The 21,561-nt window shown below is 41.7% G+C and overlaps 1 protein-coding gene across 2 annotated transcripts in view; it reads left to right on the top strand.

The window, feature by feature from the left end:
• LOC128699226 (uncharacterized) overlaps window positions 1-21,561 on the top strand; it is a 215,023-nt gene that overhangs the window by 175,658 nt on the left and 17,804 nt on the right. For both annotated transcript variants that reach the window (XM_070096659.1, XM_070096660.1), the window contains exons 4-5: window positions 17,704-17,813; window positions 18,137-18,364. In XM_070096659.1, coding sequence (XP_069952760.1) covers window positions 17,704-17,813; window positions 18,137-18,364 — 338 coding nt within the window. The remainder of the gene's footprint in view (window positions 1-17,703; window positions 17,814-18,136; window positions 18,365-21,561) is intronic.

Raw genomic sequence — 21,561 nt, 5'->3', positions numbered from 1 at the left:
TACTCCGATATGGAAAACGTGAGGAAATTAAAACTATATCGGAGTAAAAAAACAAATTCCAGACACACAATAGAACGAAAAACTAACGTAAAAGACCTGGGAGTGATAATGTCAGACGGTCTTACCTTCTAGCAGATGCGATAGTATCTGGAGTTTACCTGGAGAGAGTTCCGGGGATCAACGCCCCCGCGCCCCGGTCTGTGACCAGGCCTCCTGGTGGATCAGAGCCTGATTAACCAGGCTGTTGCTGCTGGCTGCACGCAAACCAACGTACGAGCCACAGCCCGGCTGATCAGGAACTGACTTTAGGTGCTTGTCCAGTGCCAGCTTGAAGACTGCCAGGGGTCTGTTGGTAATCCCCCTTATGTGTGCTGGGAGGCAGTTGAACAGTCTCGGGCCCCTGACACTTATTGTATGGTCTCTTAACGTGCTAGTGACACCCCTGCTTTTCATTGGGGGGATGGTGCATCGTCTGCCAAGTCTTTTGCTTTCGTAGTGAGTGATTTTCGTGTGCAAGTTCGGTACTAGTCCCTCTAGGATTTTCCAGGTGTATATAATCATGTATCTCTCCCTCCTGCGTTCCAGGGAATACAGGTTTAGGAACCTCAAGCGCTCCCAGTAATTGAGGTGTTTTATCTCCGTTATGCGCGCCGTGAAAGTTCTCTGTACATTTTCTAGGTCGGCAATTTCACCTGCCTTGAAAGGTGCTGTTAGTGTGCAGCAATATTCCAGCCTAGATAGAACAAGTGACCTGAAGAGTGTCATCATGGGCTTGGCCTCCATAGTTTTGAAGGTTCTCATTATCCATCCTGTCATTTTTCTAGCAGATGCGATTGATAAGATAAGATAAGATTTCGTTCGGATTTTTAACCCCGGAGGGTTAGCCACCCAGGATAACCCAAGAAAGTCAGTTCGTCATCGAGGACTGTCTAACTTATTTCCATTGGGGTCCTTAATCTTGTCCCCCAGGATGCGACCCACACCAGTCGACTAACACCCAGGTACCTATTTGCTGCTAGGTGAACAGGACAATAGGTGTAAGGAAACGTGTCGGAATTTCCACCCGCCGGGAATCGAACCCGGGCCCTCCGTGTGTGAAGCGGGAGCTTTAGCCACCAGACCACCTTGAAGGTGAGATCCTCCGACATGATCACTCCCAGGTCTTTGACGTTGGTGTTTCGCTCTATTTTGTGGCCAGAATTTGTTTTGTACTCTGATGAAGATTTAATTTCCTCATGTTTACCATATCTGAGTAATTGAAATTTCTCATCGTTGAACTTCATATTGTTTTCTGCAGCCCACTGAAAGATTTGGTTGATGTCCGCCTGAAGCCTTGCAGTGTCTGCAATGGAAGACACTGTCATGCAGATTCGGGTGTCATCTGCAAAGGAAGACACGGTGCTGTGGCTAACATCCTTGTCTATGTCGGATGTGAGGATGAGGAATAAGATGGGAGCGAGTACTGTGCCTTGTGGAACAGAGCTTTTCACCGTAGCTGCCTCGGACTTTACTCTGTTGACGACTACTCTCTGTGTTCTGTTAGTGAGGAAATTATAGATCCATCGACCGACTTTTCCTGTTATTCCTTTAGCACGCATTTTGTGCGCTATTACGCCATGGTCACACTTGTCGAAGGCTTTTGCAAAGTCTGTATATATTACATCTGCATTCTTTTTGTCTTCTAGTGCATTTAGGACCTTGTCGTAGTGATCCAATAGTTAAGACAGACAGGAGCGACCTGTTCTAAACCCATGTTGCCCTGGGTTGTGTAACTGATGGGTTTCTAGATGGGTGGTGATCTTGCTTCTTAGGACCCTTTCAAAGATTTTTATGATATGGGATGTTAGTGCTATTGGTCTGTAGTTCTTTGCTGTTGCTTTACTGCCCCCTTTGTGGAGTGGGGCTATGTCTGTTGTTTTTAGTAACTGTGGGACGACCCCCGTGTCCATGCTCCCTCTCCATAGGATGGAAAAGGCTCGTGATAGGGGCTTCTTGCAGTTCTTGATGAACACAGAGTTCCATGAGTCTGGCCCTGGGGCAGAGTGCATGAGCATGTCATTTATCGCCTGTTCGAAGTCATTTTGCGTCAGGATAACATCGGATAGGCTTGTGTTAATCAGATTTTGTGGCTCTCTCATAAAAATTCATTTTGATCTTCGACTCTCAGTCTGGTTATCGGCTTGCTAAAAACTGAGTCATACTGGGACTTGAGTAGCTCACTCATTTCCTTGCTGTCATCTGTGTAGGACCCATCAACTAACTACACGAATACCACCTGGTGGTTCACACTTACACTCACTCACTCATTTGACCATAAACAGAAATATTAATCTCAGTCTTAAAATAATGAATCCTGTGATACTCCAATACTGAAACTATGTACTGTGCCAAAACAAAAGCATTCACATTGCTAAACTCACAAACTAGTATTTAGTCACTTAGCCATAATACCAACTTACCTCATAATTTGTAATATTTTACAATTAAGAATAAAACTAAGTATGCCCGAAATGCCTAGCCATGCTAAGCGTTCTAGTGGTACACTCTGTAATCACAATTTTACTACATGTAAAGCAAACAATAACCAAATTCCTGTAAACTCAGCATTGTAATCCTTATAGAGAATAAACTTTGAATTTGAATTTGAATTGAATTTGAATTTGAATCTTGTTTAAGTAGGGGCCTAATACTGGACGTTGTTCTCGATTTTGATTTGGCATAGGAGAAGAAATACTTTGGGTTTCTTTCGATTTCATTTATGGCTTTTAGTTCTTCCCGCGATTCCTGACTCCTAAAGGATTCTTTTAGCTTAAGTTCGATGCTTGCTATTTCTCTGACCAGTGTCTCCCTACGCATTTCAGATATATTGACCTCTTTTAGCCGCTCTGTTATTCTTTTCCGTCGCCTGTAAAGGGAGCGCCTGTCTCTTTCTATTTTACATCTACTCCTCCTTTTTCTTAGAGGAATAAGCCTTGTGCAAACATCGAGTGCCACCAAGTTAATCTGTTCTAGGCATACGTTGGGGTCTGTGTTGCTTAGTATATCTTCCCAGCTTATATCGGTTAGGACTTGGTTTACTTGGTCCCACTTTATGTTTTTGTTATTGAAGTTGAATTTGGTGAATGCTCCCTCGTGACTAGTCTCATTATGTCGGTCTGGGGCTCCACGCATACATGTCTGAACCTCAATTATGTTGTGATCTGAGTATATTGTTTTTGATATGGTGGCATTTCTTATCAGATCATCATTGTTAGTGAAGATGAGGTCTAGTGTATTCTCCAGTCTAGTAGGCTCTATTATTTGCTGGTTTAAATTGAATTTTGTGCAGAGATTTAAAAGCTCGTGTGAGTGTGAGTTTTCATCAGAGCTGCCTCCTGGTGTTATTACTGCAACAATATTATTTGATATATTCCTCCATTTTAGGTGCCTTAAGTTGAAATCCCCCAGGAGCAAGATGTTGGGTGCAGGAGCTGGAAGATTTTCCAGACAGTGGTCAATTTTTAACAGCTGTTCCTGCTAAAAATCTGCTAAAAAAAAGACAGGATGGGTAATGAGAACCTTCAAAACTATGGATGCCAAGCCCATGATGACACTCTTGTTCTATCTAGGCTGGAATATTGCTGCACACTAACAGCATCTTTCAAGGCAGGTGAAATTGCTGACCTAGAAAATGTACAGAGAACCTTCACGGCACACATAATTGCGATAAAACACCTCAATTACTGGGAACGCTTGAGGTTCCTAAACCTGTATTCCCTGGAATGCAGGCGGGAGAGATACATGATTATATACACTTGGAAAATCCTAGAGGGACTAGTACCAAACTTGCACTCGAAAATCACTCCCTATGTGAAAGCAAAAGACTCGGCAGACGATGCAACATCCCCTTAATGAAAAGCAGGGGCGCCACTAGCACGATAACGGACAACACAATAAGTGTGAGGGGCTCTAGACTGTTCAACTTCCTCCCAGCATACATAAAGGGGATTACCAATAGACCCCTGGCTGTCTTCAAGAAGTCGTTGGACAGGCACCTAAAGTCAGTACCTGACCAGCAGTAACAGCCTGGTTGACCAGGCCCTGATCCACCAAGAGGCCTGGTCACAGACCGGGCCGCGGGGGCGTTGACCCCCGAAACCCTCTCCAGGTATACTCTTGGTCAATAAAACTCATTTCTAACTATAAGTTACTTAAATTTCTGTTATGATTTTTTTCTATAAATCGGTTATTGGTTAATACATTTTGTATAAGTAGGCTTGCTTTTTTATTATCACTGGGTTGCAATGCACCACTTCTAATCATGCAATGCGCCATTGGTTGGCCATCCCTGATCTAACGGATATAATGTTGGTGATTTTCGAGTGCGAGGTTCACATCCAACAAATAGTATGTTGACAGTTACAGGGAATACCTCACCCGGGGCACCAAAAATCCTGGCTGTGCCACTGTAATACCCAAATTGTGGATGAAACTAGACAGCGCTCCGGTCCGTCCTGTGACACTCTTAAGTAAGTGAACTTTGACATTAGTCTAGGACGGACCAGAACGCCGCCCTTTTTTATTTCTCATGGATGTTCTGAGTTAGTTGTCACTCATTACAGCTTCTTTGCATTTCACTTGTAGTAAGATTTTCATGGGCTTTCCTTTGTGATGTGTGGAAGCCTCACTCTCCCTCTGCCTTTGATCATCAGTGACGAATGTTCCCTGCTGTAGGCCATAAAAACACCTGTTGTTGTTGATTCAGGAGGTTGGTGTATGAGTGATAAGCTTTTGTTCGGATTTTTAACCCAGAGGCTACTAACTCAAGTTAACCCAATAAAATCCGTACGTCATCGGACGAATGTTGGTCTTATTTCTGGGTTTGTTATCCGTGCCGGGGAGCGAACCCTGTCCACTCAGTATGTTAGCCGAGGATACTATCACCTGCCAGGGTTGAGACAAGGTGGTCCACCGGATTTAATTGGAAACTTATAGTTTCCATTTCTGTTTTTAGAGGGGGAACTTTATTTCTTCTTCAATTCCAGCCCGGATTATGGTGAAATATTTTTCCCGAACTCCCGGGAGGCATGGAACAATGAAGCGTAATCTTTTGTGGCTCCCAATAGTCATTTTGTCTAACCTTTTTTTGGGTTATCCTAAGTAATTTACGCTATGATATTTGTGCTTATGTGTACCTGTACCTAAATAAACTTATTTAGCTGTTCTAAAAGCCTTCCCGAACACCGGAAGGCCGGGTTCGGTACGGCATAAGACGTCAGTGGTACTGTAAACCTCAACACAAAGAGGCAGTAACAGTTCTTTGTGTTCTTATTAAAGCACACTGCACGGATCCTGAAGAAAAGGAGAGGTTTACATAAGAAAGGAGGAACACTGCAGCAGGTCTGTTGGCCCATACTAGGCACGTCCTTTACAATTTATCCCACTAACAAACATTTGACCAACCCAATTTTCAATGCCACCCAAGAAACAAGCTCCGATGTGCAAGTCTCTCTCAAATCCAACCCCTCCCACTCATGTACTTATCCAACCTAAATTTGAAACTACCCAAAGTCCTAGCCTCAATAACCCAACTAGGTAGACTGTTCCACTCATCAACTACCCTATTTCCAAACCAATACTTTCCTATGTCCTTTCTAAATCTAAACTTATCTAATTTAAATCCATTACTGCGGGTTCTCTTTTGGAGAGACATCCTCAAGACCTTATTAATATCCCCTTTATTAATACCTATCTTCCACTTATACACTTCGATCAGGTCTCCCCTCATTCTTCGTCTTACAAGTGAATGTAACTTAAGAGTCTTCAATCTTTCTTCATAAGGAAGATTTCTAATGCTATGTATTAATTTAGTCATCCTACGCTGAATGTTTTCTGACGAATTTATGTCCATTCTGTAATATGGAGACCAGAACTGAGCTGCATAATCTAGGTGAGGCCTTACTAATGATGTATAAAGCTGCAGTATGACCTCTGGACTTCTGTTGCTTACACTTCTTGATATAAATCCCAGTAATCTATTTGCCTTATTACGTACGCTTAGACATTGCTGTCTTGGTTTAAGGTTGCTGCTCACCATAACCCCCAAGTCCTTTTTGCAATCTGTATGGCTAAGTTCTACATCATTTAACTTATAAGTACTAGGGTTATGGGCACTCCCAAGCTTCAGAACCTTGCATTTATCTACATTGAACTGCATCTGCCACTTTTCTGACCAAGAATAGAGTTTGTTTAAATCCTCCTGAAGTTCCATAACATCTACGTTTGAATCAATTATCCTACCTATCTTTGTGTCATCGGCGAATTTGCTCATATCACTAGTAATTCCCTCATCAAGATCATTGATATATATTATAAACAACAACGGGCCCAAGACTGATCCCTGTGGAACGCCACTTGTTACAGATCCCCACTCGGATTTAACCCCATTTATGGACACTCTCTGCTTCCTGTCAGTGAGCCACGACTCAGTCCACGAGAGCACTTTTCCCCCAATGCCATGAGCTGCCACTTTCTTTAACAGTCTATGGTGCGGAACTCTATCAAAAGCCTTACTAAAATCTAAGTAAATAATATCAAATTCTTTAAGGACCCCAATGGAAATAAGTCACTCTGTCTGACTTTTTTGGGTTATCCTTGGTTCTCTACACATATGCTGCTATGTATGATAATTCTATGTAACTGTATTTGTGTATACCTGAATAAACTTACTTACTTACTTACTTACTATTGTGGTCAACAGCCTCAAAAGCTTTACTGAAGAAAGTTAATAAATTAGTTAGACAAGACCGGCCTCTTGTGAATCCATGCTGAGTATCATTAATCAAGCTATGCTTATCGAGATGGCTTCTTATAATCTCAGCTATAATTGACTCTAGTAATTTGCCTACAATTGAGGTCAGGCTTATTGGGCGGTAATTTGACGGTAACGACTTGTCCCCTGTTTTAAAAATAGGAATTACATTAGCCATCTTCCACATATCAGACACTACACCTGTTTGAAGAGATAAATTAAAAATATTAGTTAATGGCTCACAGAGTTCCATTTTGCATTCCTTAAGAACCCTTGAAAAAACCTCATCAGGACCCGGCGACTTATTTTGCTTCAGTCTGTCTATCTGCTTCACAACCATTTCACTAGTGACTGTGATGTTACGTAATTTATCTTCTTCTAGCCCACTATAAAAATTAATTACTGGAATATTGTTAGTGTCTTCCTGTGTAAAAACTGAGAGAAAATAATTATTAAAAATCGAGCACATTTCATTCTCTTTGTCAGTAAGGTGCCCATAGTTATTTTTAAGGGGACCTATCTTATCTCTAACTTTTGTTCTATAGACCTGGAAAAAACTTTTTGGGTTAGTTTTAGAATCCCTAGCAACTTTAATTTCATAGTCTCTTTTAGCTTTTCTTATCCCCTTTTTAATGTCCCTCTTAATGTCAATATACTGATTCATAAGATGACCCTCACCTCTTTTGATACGCCTATAAATTCCTTTCTTATGCCCTAATAGATATTTGAGCCTATTATTCATCCATTTTGGGTCATTTCTATTTGATCTAATTTCTTTATATGGGATAAACGTTCTTTGAGCAGCATGTATAGTGTTCAGAAAACTGTCATATTGATAGCTCACTTCGTTACCCCAGTCAACAGATGATAAGTGTTCTCTAAGCCCATCATAATCTGCTAAGCGAAAATCTGGGACTGTTACTGAGTTATCGCTACTATCATACTTCCATTCAATGCTAAATGTAATTGATCTGTGGTCGCTAGCACCCAGTTCCTCTGAAATTTCTAAATTATTAACAAGGGATTCATTGTTTGCCATAACTAAGTCAAGCAGGTTATTTCCCCTTGTAGGTTCTGTCACAAACTGCTTCAAAAAACAATCCTGAACTACTTCTAAGAAGTCGTATGATTCTAAATTCCCAGTCAAGAAATTCCAATCAATATGACTAAAGTTAAAGTCTCCTAGAATTACTACATTATCGTGCCTTGTGGCCTTAACAATTTCCTCCCATAGTAGTCTCCCTTGGTCCCTATCTAAATTTGGGGGACGGTATATCACTCCTAAAATCAGTTTTTCATGCCCCTCTGAAAATTCTATCCAAACTGACTCTGTATGTGTTACTTCAGACTTAATACCCGTTTTTATGCAACAGATCAAGCGATCTCAGACATACAATGCCACCCCACCCCCCTTCCCGATACTTCTATCTACTTGGAACAATTTAAAACCCTGAATATGACATTCCGCAGGCATGTCCCGACATTTTGAATTAAACCACGTCTCAGTTAAGGCAAATACATCAATGTTACCTGCACTAGCAACTAATCTCAACTCGTCCATCTTATTCCTAGCACTACGGCAATTAGCATAATAAACATTGAAAGACTCTCCTTTCTCTTTACCCTTCCTGCTCATTTCTGTTTTTCTACTAAACCTATTACTGTCCTTATCACCCAAAGTCCCTGGCTTTTCAATATCTACCTCGTTCTGCTTATTACTAGTTCCCCTAGAACTCGTAATATTACTACACTGGGACTTCACTGTTTTCCTGCCAAAACCCATACCACTAACTATTCCTAGTTTAAAGTCCTAACTGCTCCCTCCACTGCAGTTGCCAGTGCTACCACCCCAGACCTAGATAAGTGAACCCCATCCCTGGCATACATGTCATTTCTGCCATAGAAGAGGTCCCAGTTGTCAATGAATGTTACCGCATTTTCCTTACAGTATTTGTCCAGCCAGCAATTGACACCAATTGCCCTGGACAACCATTCATTTCCAACTCCTCTCCTTGGCAAAATACCACATATGACAGGGTCCCCACCCTTACTCCTAATTATTTCTATTGCTGACCTATACCTGCTAATCAGGTCTTCACTCTTACGTCTGCCAACATCGTTGCCTCCAGCACTGAGACAGATAATAGGATTGCTCCCATTACCTCTCATGATGTCATCCAGACGGCTAACAATATCCTCCATCCCAGCCCCAGGAAAGCAAACTCTCTGTCTCCTACTCCTGTCCTTCAAGCAGAACGCCCTATCCATATACCTAACTTGGCTATCCCCAACAACAACAATATTCTTACCTTCCTTGGTGTCGCTCGTCGTGATGTTCCCAGTAGTCGACTCACATTCGTCGGGTAGCACTGAGAATGTATTAGATGTTTCCACAACAGTTTCCACGGCAGTCTCTTTCTTCTTCATCGTTTCTACCTTTCCATTCGTCTTCTTGATCGTCAACTTCGTTCTCTGCTGTCCAGCCACTGACCAGTTTCCCTTCTTGACCTGAGGACTCAAAACAGGAGGACTACTAAGAATCTTCTTGTTTTCCTCGGTCAGTCGCCGAATCTCCATCTTCGCCATCCTCAATACTTCCTTAAGCTGTTGGTAAAGTTGCTCGATGGAGGGCATCTTGCTTCAATTCGTAGAGAGCGCGCAAACAGGTCTTCACAGAGCTAGGTACACGTCACCACTGCGCAAAAGCCAAGTCAATCAGGAGCTACTGCGCAGCACGTCCATTGTGTGAATTACGGTGTTGTACACAGGCATTCCTTGTGTCGTCAGACCTGCTTGCGTACTGGTGTTCTGAAATACGTGTTTGGAGGTCCCTTGATGTTTCGCCCACGTATAATTTGTTGCAGTCATTACAAGGGATTATGTATACCCCTGCAGAGGGTGGAAGCTTGTCCTGTCTATCACTGGTAATGTCCTTGATGGTCGTGGTTGTGGAGGTAGATACTTGGAATGAGGTATTGGAAAAGATGTTGGAAACGTGTTTGGCAATGGAGTTGGTGGGGATGACTATGTATCTCTTCTCGGCAGTGTCTTCTCTGGGTGTGTTGAAGATGTTTAATGCCCGTCGTCTGCAGTCTCTGATGAAGTGACGAGGATAGTGGAGTTTAGAAAATACTTGTTCAATTATCGTGCATTCTTCTTCAAGAAACTCATTGATGCAGATTCTGAGTGCACGCAGGAAGAAGCCTTCTCCACCTGACCTCAGCATTCTGAACCTGACTATAAATACTCGCGTCCCTTCCACCCCAGGTAGATCTGTTTGTGACTTGAAAAAGCCCACTGTGTGGGTGAAACGTAGTCAATAAAGGATCACATTATACTGCATATGTGTTTATATTTCCATTGTGTCGGTATTTTATACCATTTATGTCAACCCACTAACAGAACATTTGCCCAACCCGCTTTCAGTGCTACCCTGACAGTAAGCTCTGACAAATCAATTTACACATGTGCAAGCCCCAGTCAAATCCAACCCCTCAAATTCATGTATTTATCCAGCCTAAATATGAAACTACCCAAGGTTTTAGCTTCAATCACCCTACTAGGCAGACGGTTCCACTCATCAACTACCCTATTTTCAAACCAATACTTTCCTATATCCTTTCTAAATCTAAATTTATCTAATTTGAATCCATTACTGCGGGTTTTCTTTTGGAGGGAGATGTTTAAGACTATATTTATACCCCCTTTATTAATACCCATCTTCCACTTATACACTTCGATCAAGTCTCCCTTCATTCTTCGTCTTACTAGTGATTGTAATTTAAGGGACTTCAATCTTTCTTCATACAGAAGATTTCTAATACTATGTATTAACTTTGTCATTCTTCACTGAATGTTTTGTAATAAATTTATGTCCATTCTGTAATATGGAGACCAGAAGTGAGTTGCCTAATCAAGGTGTATAAAGCTGTACTATAACCACTGGACTTCTGTTGCTTACACTTCTTGATATAAACCCCAGTAATCTGTTTTCCTTATTATGTATGCTTAGGCATTGCTGTCTTGGTTTAAAGTTGCTGCTTACCTGGAGTTTACCTGGAGAGAGTTCCGGGGGTCAACGCCCCCGCGGCCCGGTCTGAGACCAGGCCTCCTGGTGGATCAGAGCCTGATCAACCAGGCTGTTGCTGCTGGCTGCACGCAAACCAACATACGAGCCACAGCCCGGCTGATCCGGAACTGACTTTAGGTGCTTGTCCAGTGCCAGCTTGAAGACTGCCAGGGGTCTGTTGGTAATCCCCCTTATGTGTGCTGGGAGGCAGTTGAACAGTCTCGGGCCCCTGACACTTATTGTATGGTCTCTTAACGTGCTAGTGACACCCCTGCTTTTCATTGGGGGGATGGTGCATCGTCTGCCAAGTCTTTTGCTTTCGTAGTGGGTGATTTTCGTGTGCAAGTTCGGTACTAGTCCCTCTAGGATTTTCCAGGTGTATATAATCATGTATCTCTCCCTCCTGCGTTCCAGGGAATACAGGTTTAGGAACCTCAAGCGCTCCCAATAATTGAGGTGTTTTATCTCCGTTATGCGCGCCGTGAAAGTTCTCTGTACATTTTCTAGGTCGGCAATTTCACCTGCCTTGAAAGGTGCTGTTAGTGTGCAGCAATATTCCAGCCTAGATAGAACAAGTGACCTGAAGAGTGTCATCATGGGCTTGGCCTCCCTAGTTTTGAAGGTTCTCATTATCCATCCTGTCATTTTTCTAGCAGATGCGATTGATACAATGTTATGGTCCTTGAAGGTGAGATCCTCCGACATGATCACTCCCAGGTCTTTGACGTTGGTGTTTCGCTCTATTTTGTGGCCAGAATTTGTTTTGTACTCTGATGAGGATTTAATTTCCTCATGTTTACCATATCTGAGTAATTGAAATTTACCATAACCCCCAAGTCCTTTTTGCAATCTGTATGGCTAAGTTCTACATTATTTAGCTTATTAGTGCTAGGGTTATGGACCTTCCTGAGCTTCAGAACTTTTGCCTTTATCTACATTGAATTGCATCTGCCACTTTTCTGACCATGAATTGAGTTTTTCTAAATCCTCCTGAAGTACCATTTCTTATACTTTTGAATCAGTTATCCTACCTATCTTCAGTGAATTTGCTCATGTCACTAGTAATTCTCTCGTCAGGGTCATTGATATACACATAAACAACAAAGGGCCCAAAACTGATCCCCATGGAATGCCACATGTTACAGATCCCCACTCAGATTTAACCCCATTTATGCACACTGCTTTTTGTTCATGAGCCATGACTCAATCCATGACAGCACTTTTTCCCCAATGCCATGAGCTGTCAGTCTTTAACAGTCTCTGGTGTGGAACAGTATCAAACGCCTTACTAAAATCGATGCTGAATATCATTAATCAAATTATGCTTATCAAGATGGTTTCTTATAATATCAGCTATAATTGACTCTAGTAATTTGCCTACAATTGAGGTCAGGCTTATTGGCTGGTAACTTAATGGTAACGACTTGTCCCTTGCTTTAAAAATAGGAATTACATTGGCCATCTTACACATATCAGACACTACACCTGTTTGAAGAGATATATTAAAAATATTAGTCAGGAACGCACACCGGTAAGCTGTCCTAATATACAAGTACAGTTAGAAATAGAAATACAAATAGCTAGAGCTTCACTTTAAGGAGGTTATTAATAGAGTATTCAAGAGGTTGCTAGTAGAATTACAGTAAATCAACCATTCAAATCATTATGAAGCCCTGTGTAGTCTGCAATCAATCAAACAAACGGGTTTCCACATGGATAAATTGTCATTTTTGTGGAAATTGGTGTCACGCCCCTTGTGCAGATATCCAAGAACTAGCTACAAGCAGTATTAAAACAGGGAAGTGTTTTTGGGTATCCCCAAATGAGGAAAATCTGTGGACTAAAATCACATTGGTATTAAAAGAGGATAACATCAAAGCTGCTTTCATAGAAAACCTGGAAGCTTTCTACAACAGATGGGAACATAAAAAGTCTGGTATGGATGGTACTGCCCTTGATACTGGCCATGTAGTCAGAAACTGTAAGGCTGGAGGTGATGTCCTGGTAGTCAGTAAATGTGGGGCTGATAGTGCTGTCCTGGTAGACAGTAATGGTGAAGCTGGAGGTGCTGTCCTGGGAGACAGTAATGGTGAAGCTGGGGATTTTGTCCAGGTAGTCTGGATTTATACGCAGGAAGGAATGCATATAAATGACCTCATGGGAGACAGGAGCCGTAGTGGGGAAATAAGTGTAGTCAAAGATAAGATAAAACCAATATTGCAAACTAGAAATACCACAGGAAATAGCAAACAAGAGGACTCCACTAGCAATAGTGAGGATATATTACCAAAAACAACTGGTGGGAGCTCCATTGTTGGTGCTAGTGAGGATAGGAATAAGTCAGGTAAACATGCACCAACAGGGAATACAGTCACAGAAACCCAAGGCAAATGGAAACCAAGCCTGTGCACATACTATGCACTTGGTATCTGCAGGCATGGGAAATCTGGAAAAACAGATGGGACGTGCAACTATGACCACCCTAGAAAATGCCGTGCCCATAAGACAACAGGAAAATGCAAACTCCCTTCCTGTAAGCTTTTTCACCCTGAAATGTGTACCTCTTCAGTACAGGAAAGACTGTGCTATAACTTAAATTGCCAGGCAAACCATCTAAAGGGGACAAAAAGATACAAAACATCCAGACCATGGGAAAACCTGGGTAGCCACAGCCACCCAAGAGGGAGAGGTTTTTTAGTGCCAGGAAGGAAAAAAAACTGGCAAGAAATGGCAGAAATTGTACACCAAATCCAGTCATTCCTGGAGTGGAACCACAGTCGATGGCCTCCACTCCAAACCAACAGATACAGATACTAATGCCGGGAAAAAAATCCTCCCCCCCCAGTACCAACAATACCACCTGTCCGATGACATTCTTCTTTGCAAATATACAGGGTCTAAAGCCAGCAACAAACAACAAAATACCTTTCATCCGTGGACTGCTTGCAGAGGCAAAGGCAATGTTCGCGGCTTTCACTGAGACCCACATAAAGGATCACTTGGACAACGAAATATGGATCCCAGGTTACAACCTATACAGATGCGACAGAGTGAACAGGCAAAAGGGGGGGGGGGGTTAGCCTGTACATTACAGAGTCACTTGTTTGCACAGAACTGCTTAATGCCTCAAATGATGTAGTGGAAGTTTGCAACATCCCAGCAATTCCAGGAACAGCTGTTAAAAATTGACCACTGTCTGGAAAATCTGCCAGCTCCTGCACCCAAAATCTTGCTCCTGGGGAATTTCAACTTAAGGCACCTAAAATGGAGGAATATAGCAAATAATATTGTTGAAGTAATAACACCAGGAGGCAGCTCTGATGAAAACTCACACTCACACGAGCTTTTAAATCTCTGCATAAAATTCAATTTAACCCAGCAAATAATAGAGCCTACTAGACTGGAGAATACACTAGACCTCATCTTCACTAACAATGATGATCTGATACGAAATGTCACCATATCAAAAACAGTGTACTCAGATCACAACATAATTGAGGTTCAGACATGTATGCGCGGAGCCCCAGACCGACATAATGAGATTAGTCATGAGGGAGCATTCACCAATTTCAACTTCAACAACAAAAACATAAAGTGGGACCAAGTAAACCAAGTCCTAACCGATATAAGCTGGGAAGATATACTAAACAACACAGACCCCAACTTATGCCTAGAACAGATTAACTTGGTGGCACTCGATGTATGCACAAGGCTTATTCCTCTAAGAAAAAGGAGGAGTAGATGTAAAATAGAAAGAGACAGGCGCTCCCTTTACAGGCGATGGAAAAGAATAACAGAGCGGCTAAAAGAGGTCAATATATCTGAAATGCGTAGGGAGACACTGGTCAGAGAAATAGCAAGCATCGAACTTAAGCTAAAGGAATCTTATAGGAGTCAGGAATCGCGGGAAGAACTAAAAGCCATAAATGAAATCGAAGGAAACCCAAAGTATTTCTTCTCCTATTCCAAATCAAAGTCGAGAACAACGTCCAGTATTGGGCCCCTACTTAAACAACATGGGTCCTACACAGATGACAGCAAGGAAATGAGTGAGCTACTCAAGTCCCAATATGACTCAGTTTTTAGCAAGCCGCTAACCAGACTGAGAGTCGAAGATCAAAATGAATTTTTTACGAGAGAACCACAGAATTTGGTTAACACAAGCCTATCTGATGTTATCCTGATGCCAAATGACTTCGAACAGGCGATAAATGACATGCCCATGCACTCTGCCCCAGGGCCAGACTCATGGAACTCCGTGTTCATCAAGAACTGCAAGAAGCCCCTATCACGAGCTTTTACCATCCTATGGAGAGGGAGCATGGACACGGGGGTCGTCCCACAGGTACTAAAAACAACAGACATAGCCCCACTCCAAAAAGGGGGCAGTAAAGCAACAGCAAAGAACTACAGACCGATAGCACTAACATCCCATATCATAAAAATCTTTGAAAGGGTCCTAAGAAGCAAGATCACCACCCATCTAGAAACCCATAAATTACACAACCCAGGGCAACATGGGTTTAGAACAGGTTGCTCCTGTCTGTCTCAACTATTGGATCACTACGACAAGGTCCTAGATGCACTAGAAGACAAAAAGAATGCAGATGTAATATATGCAGACTTTGCAAAAGCCTTCGACAAGTGTGACCATGGCGTAATAGCTCACAAAATGCGTGCTAAAGGAATAACAGGAAAAGTCAGTCGATGGATCTATAATTTCCTCACTAACAGAACACAGAGAGTAGTAGTCAACAGAGTAAAGTCCGAGGCAGCTACGGTGAAAAGCTCTGTTCCACATGGCACAGTACTCGCTCCCATCTTGTTCCTCATCCTCATATCTGACATAGACAAGGATGTCAGCCACAGTACCGTGTCTTCCTTTGCAGATGACACCCGAATCTGCATGAGTGTCTTCCATTGCAGACACTGCAAGGCTCCAGGCGGACATCAACCAAATCATTCAGTGGGCTGCAGAAAACAATATGAAGTTCAACGATGAGAAATTTCAATTACTCAGATATGGTAAACACGAGGAAATTAAATCTTCATCAGAGTACAAAACAAATTCTGGCCACAAAATAGAGTGAAACACCAACGTCAAAGTCCTGGGAGTGATCATGTCGGAGGATCTCACCTTCAAGGACCATAACATTGTATCAATCGCATCTGCTAGAAAAATGACAGGATGGATAATGAGAACCTTCAAAACTAGGGATGCCAAGCCCATGATGATACTCTTCAGGTCACTTGTTTTATCTAGGCTGGAATATTGCTGCACACTAACAGCACCTTTCAAGGCAGGTGAAATTGCTGACCTAGAAAATGTACAGAGAACCTTCACGGTGCGCATAACGGAGATAAAACACCTAAATTACTGGGAGCACTTGAGGTTCCTGAACCTGTATTCCATGGAACGCAGGCGGGAGAGATACATGATTATATACACCTGGAAAATCCTAGAGGGACTAGTACCGAACTTGCACATGAAAATCACTCACTACGAAAGCAAAAGACTTGGCAGACGATGCAACATCCCCCCAATGAAAAGCAGGGGTGTCACTAGCACGTTAAGAGACCATACAATAAGTGTCAGGGGCCCGAGACTGTTCAACTGCCTCCCAGCATACATAAGGGGGATTACCAACAGACCCCTGGCAGTCTTCAAGCTGGCACTGGACAAGCACCTAAAGTTGGCTCCTGACCAGCCGGGCTGTGGCTCGTACGTTGGTTTGCATGCAGCCAGCAGTAACAGCCTGGTTGATCAGGCTCTGATCCACCAGGAGGCCTGGTCACAGACCAGGCCGCGGGGGTGTTGACCCCCGGAACTCTCTCCAGGTAAACTCCAGGTAGTTCACAAAGTTCCATTTTACACTCCTCATCAGGGCCAGGGAATTTATTTTGCTTCAATCAGTCTTCCTGTTTGATAGCCATATCACTAGTGATTGTGATATTACATAATTTATCTTCTTCAGGCTCACTATAAAATTTAATTATTGGGATACTGTTAGTGTCCTCCTGTATGAGAACCAAGAGAAAATAATTATTAAAAATCGAGCACATTACATTCTCCCTGTCAGTAAGATGCCAAGAGTAATTTTTAAGGGGACCTATCTTTTTCTCTTACTTTTGTTCTTTAAACCTGGAAAAAACTTTTCGGGTTAGTTTTTGAATCCCTAGCAACTTTAATTTCATAGTCCCATTTTACTTTTCTTATCCCCTTTTTAATCTCCCTCTTAATGTGAATACGTATTTTGATTTATAAGATGGCCCTCATCTCTTTTGATGCTCCTATAAATTCCTTTCTTCTGCCCTAAAAGATATTTGAGCCTATTATTCATCCATTTCAGGTCATTTCTGTTCAATCTTATTTTTTATATGGAATAACCATTCTTTGGGCAGCATGTATAATGTTTAGAAAGCTGTCATATTAGTTTTTCTTTATTTCCATTAAATTTTTTTTTTCTTTGCAAAGCTCATTGGAGCCCCTAAACTCAGTATTTTACCGATGCATTGGCCTTCAGGTGTGTTGTATTACAGATACACTGGCCTTCAGGTGTGTTGTATTACAGATACACTGGCCTTCAGGTGTGTTGTATTACAGATACACTGGCCTTCAGGTGTGTTGTATTACAGATACACTGGCCTTCAGGTGTGTTGTATTACAGATACACTGGCCTTCAGGTGTGTTGTATTACAGATGCATTGGCTCATCAGTGTTTAATACAGAAGCAGTGGCACTCAGATGTGTTTATTATGGAAGCATTGGCTCTCAGGTGTGTTTATTACATATGCTTTGTCTTACAGGTGTGAAGAGTGTTATTACATATGCTTTGTCTTACAGGTGTGAAGAGTGAAGTATCAAGTGTAACCTCAGGGCGGACCCAAGGTTCAGGTCCCAGCCTCAGTAGAGACTCTTTGGTAGTGGTGACCCATGTCTCCTCTGGTCACCAGGTAAGATGAACTTTGAAGACTCTTCGTTAGAGGATCAAATTTTGATTTGTGAAACTGTTTTACAAATAGTTTTGTGCATGATATATAAGTTTAGCACTTTTTCTGAATATAAAACAATTGAAATTAATAATAAATAATCTTAGGTATACAATGCATAGAAACAAAGTTATATTAGCAAAAACAGTTGTGTAAAGCAAGTTAAGTACTGAGGCATCTTGCAAGTAAATGAATGGGTAACTACAGGTGTGAAGATGGAATGGGTGTGGCATGTGTATTGGAAATTTTTGTAAAACTTTTTCTTCCTTTTCTTGTTGTGTTAACAGGCTTGTCTACTCTCTGAGCGAGGCTCTCCTTCAGAGTACCTGTATGAGTGTAGCTGCTGCTCTGACTCCCCCAGTCAGCTACCTTGCTCCTGTGGGTGCCCAGGGGAGGGAGGTAGTGACCATGGTGTACTCACAGAAGATGGTCACCAGAGCCCAGATGAAGATGAAGAGGAGGAGGATGATCTCCCTAGAAGCTTCTCCATGCCCCTCAAGGAAGAGGAGAAGCTGGTAAGTTCAGTCTTTCCCTGTTTTCCTATTTACTTAAAACAAGACTAGTTTTTTATCAACTTTGGCAGTCTCCCACCAAGGTAGAGTAACTCAAAAGAAGAAACATTGATCATTATTCATTCAATGGCTGTTTTGCCAGAAGTACACAGATATCACATTTCAGATGACCTGAACAGCAACATCCCCACTCCTCCTTCAGAGTGCAGGAAGTGTACTTCCCACCTCCAGGATTTAGTCTGGCTAACTGGTTTCTCTGAATAGTTTAACGAATGTTACCATGCTTGCAGCTTGGTATAGGTGCTTGTGGCTTGGTTGATAATGTCCTTAATTCACACATTGAGGAACCAGGGATTGCTTCCCTGCTAGGGTGAAATGTTAGCCATGTTTCCTTACACCTGCTGTCCCTGTTCATCTAGTAGTAAGTAGATACCTAGGTGTGGGTCGCATCCTGAGGTAAATGGACTAAAGAACCCCATTGGAAGTAAGAATGACACTCCTACATGGGCTTTATTGAATTGACCTGGGTTACTGACACTCCTGAAGGATACATAAGAAAGAAGGAACACTGCAGCAGGCCTACTGGCCCATACAAGGCAAGTCCAAGTCACCTACCGGCTTATGCCATTGACCCAACCCAGTCATGTCCATGTTACATCCACTTAACGAAGGAGCATGACATCAGACCTACTAGCACAAGGTAGTCGGGTCCAACTCACACCCACTCATGTATTTATCTAACCTATTTTTAAAACTACACAACATTTTAGCTTCTATGACGGTACTCGGGAGTTTGTTCCACTCATCTACAGCTCTATTACCAAACCATTGCTTTCTTATATCCTTCCTGAATCTGAATTTTTCCAACTTGAAACCATTGCTGCAAGTCCTGTCTTGGCTAGATATTTTTAGCACGCTATTCACATTCCCTTTATTTATTCCTGTTTTCCATTTATACACGTCAATCATATCCTCCCTAATTCTACGCCTTTCTAGAGAGTGCAGATTCAGGGCCCTCAGTCTATCCTCATAGGGAAGATTTCTGATACGTCCTCCTTTGTACATTTTCCAGTGCATTTATATCTATTCTGTAATACGGTGACCAGAACTATGCAGTATAATCTAAATGAACACTTATCACTGTTGTCTTGGTTTCAGATTACTGCTAACCAGAGCTCCTAAATCCTTTTTTGCAATCAGTAATATTAAGATTTACATTATTTAGTTTACATGTGGCATAGTTATTTTCCTATCCACTTCTCCAACCACTGCATCAATCTTTTCAAATCTTCCTGGAATGCTCTAATGTCCTCATTAGAATGAATTGGACAGCCTATTTTGGTGTCATCAGCAAATTGGCTTAGGTCACTATTTATTCCCTTATTTATGTCGTATATGTAAATTGTGAACAACAAAGGGCCCAACACTGACCCCTGTGGAACACCTCTTGTGATGCACCCCCACTCAGATTTCTCCCCATTCATGCAAACTCTCTGTAGTCTATTTGTCAACCATGCCTCTACCCAGGAAAAAATTTCTCCTATTTCATGTGCCTTAAGTTCCCTCAGTAGCCTCTGATATGGAACTCTATCAAAAGCCTTACTGAAGTTCAAATACACAATATCATATTCATTACCATGATCTACCTCCTCAAATATTTTAGTGAAAAAAGTTAGTAAATTCATAAGGCAGGAATGCCCCTTTGTAAAACCGTGTTGAGATTCATAATCATTTTATGCTTTTCAAGATGGCTATGAATTGCCTCGGAAATTATTGATTCCATAAATTTTCCCACTATGGAGGTAAGACTTATTGGTCTATAGTTTGAAGTTAAGGACCTATCTTCTGCTTTGTGAATATCTTCTGCTTTGTAAATAGGTATTACATTTGCCATTTTCCACTTGTCTGGCACTATGCCAGTTTGTAGTGATGTGATATGTTGAAAAGAGTAGCCAAAGATTTGCTAAGTTCCTCTTCACATTCCTTTAAAACCTTTGCAAACAGTTCATCAGGGCCTCAGTATTTGTTAGGTTTTAATTTCTCTATTTATCTGAGGACCATGTCACTAGTTACCCAAATTGTGCATAGTTTATTATCATCCTGTTCTACATAATTTATTATTTCTGGAATTTTGTTAGTATCTTCCTGAGTAAAAACTGAGAGGAAGCAAGTGTTGAAAATTTCACACATTTCCTTATCAATGTCAGTGATCTGACCTGAGTTACTTTTAAGTGGGCCTGTCTTGTCCCTAATTCTACTTATGTATACCTGAATATATCTCTTCAAACAGGTGTAGTGTCTGATATGTGGAAGATGGCCAATGTAATTCCTATTTTTAAAGCAGGAGACAAGTCGTTACCATCAAATTATCGGCCAGTAAGCCTGACTTCAATTGTAGGCAAATTACCAGAGTCAATTATAGCTGATATTATAAAAAACCATCTTGTTATGCATAATTTGATTAATGATACTAAGCATGGATTCATGAGGGGCCGTTCCTGCCTAAGTAATTTACTAACTTTCTTCAGTAAAGCTTTTGAGGCTGTTGATCACAATAAAGAATTCGATATTGCTTATTTGGATTTTAGTAAGGCTTTTGATAGAGTTCCGCACCAAAGACTGTTTTAGAAAGTGGTAGCTCATGGCATTGGGGAAAAAGTGCTGACATGGATTGAGTCATAGCTCACAAACAGAAAACAAGAGTGTGCATAAATGGGGTTAAATCTGAGTGGAAATCTGTAACAAGTGGCATTCTACAGGGATCAGTTTTAGGCCCATTGTTATTTATAATATATATCAATGACCTTGACGAGGGAATTACTAGTTCTTCTTCTTTCTTTCAACGTACCAGCCGTATCCCACTGAGGTGGGGTGGCCCAAAAGAAAAAACTGAAGTTTCTCCTTTTAAATTTAGTAATATATACAGGAGAAGGGGTTACTAGCCCCTTGCTCCCGGCATTTAAGTCGCCTCTTACGACACGCATGGCTTACAGAGGAAGAATTCTGTTCCACTTCCCCATGGAGATAAGAGGAAATAAACAAGAACAAGAATTAGAAAGAAAATAGAAGAAAACCCAGAGGGGTGTGTATATATATGCTTGTACATGTATGTGTAGTGTGACCTAAGTGTAAGTAGAAGTAGCAAGACTTACCTGTAATCTTGCATATTTATGAGACAGACAAAAGACACCAGCAATCCT

The sequence above is a fragment of the Cherax quadricarinatus genome, chromosome 54, assembly GCF_038502225.1.
Source record: "Cherax quadricarinatus isolate ZL_2023a chromosome 54, ASM3850222v1, whole genome shotgun sequence".
Classification (NCBI taxonomy): Eukaryota; Metazoa; Arthropoda; class Malacostraca; order Decapoda; family Parastacidae; genus Cherax; species Cherax quadricarinatus.
Note: the sequence above shows the minus strand (reverse complement) of the source record. Positions and strands in the feature narration are given on the sequence as shown.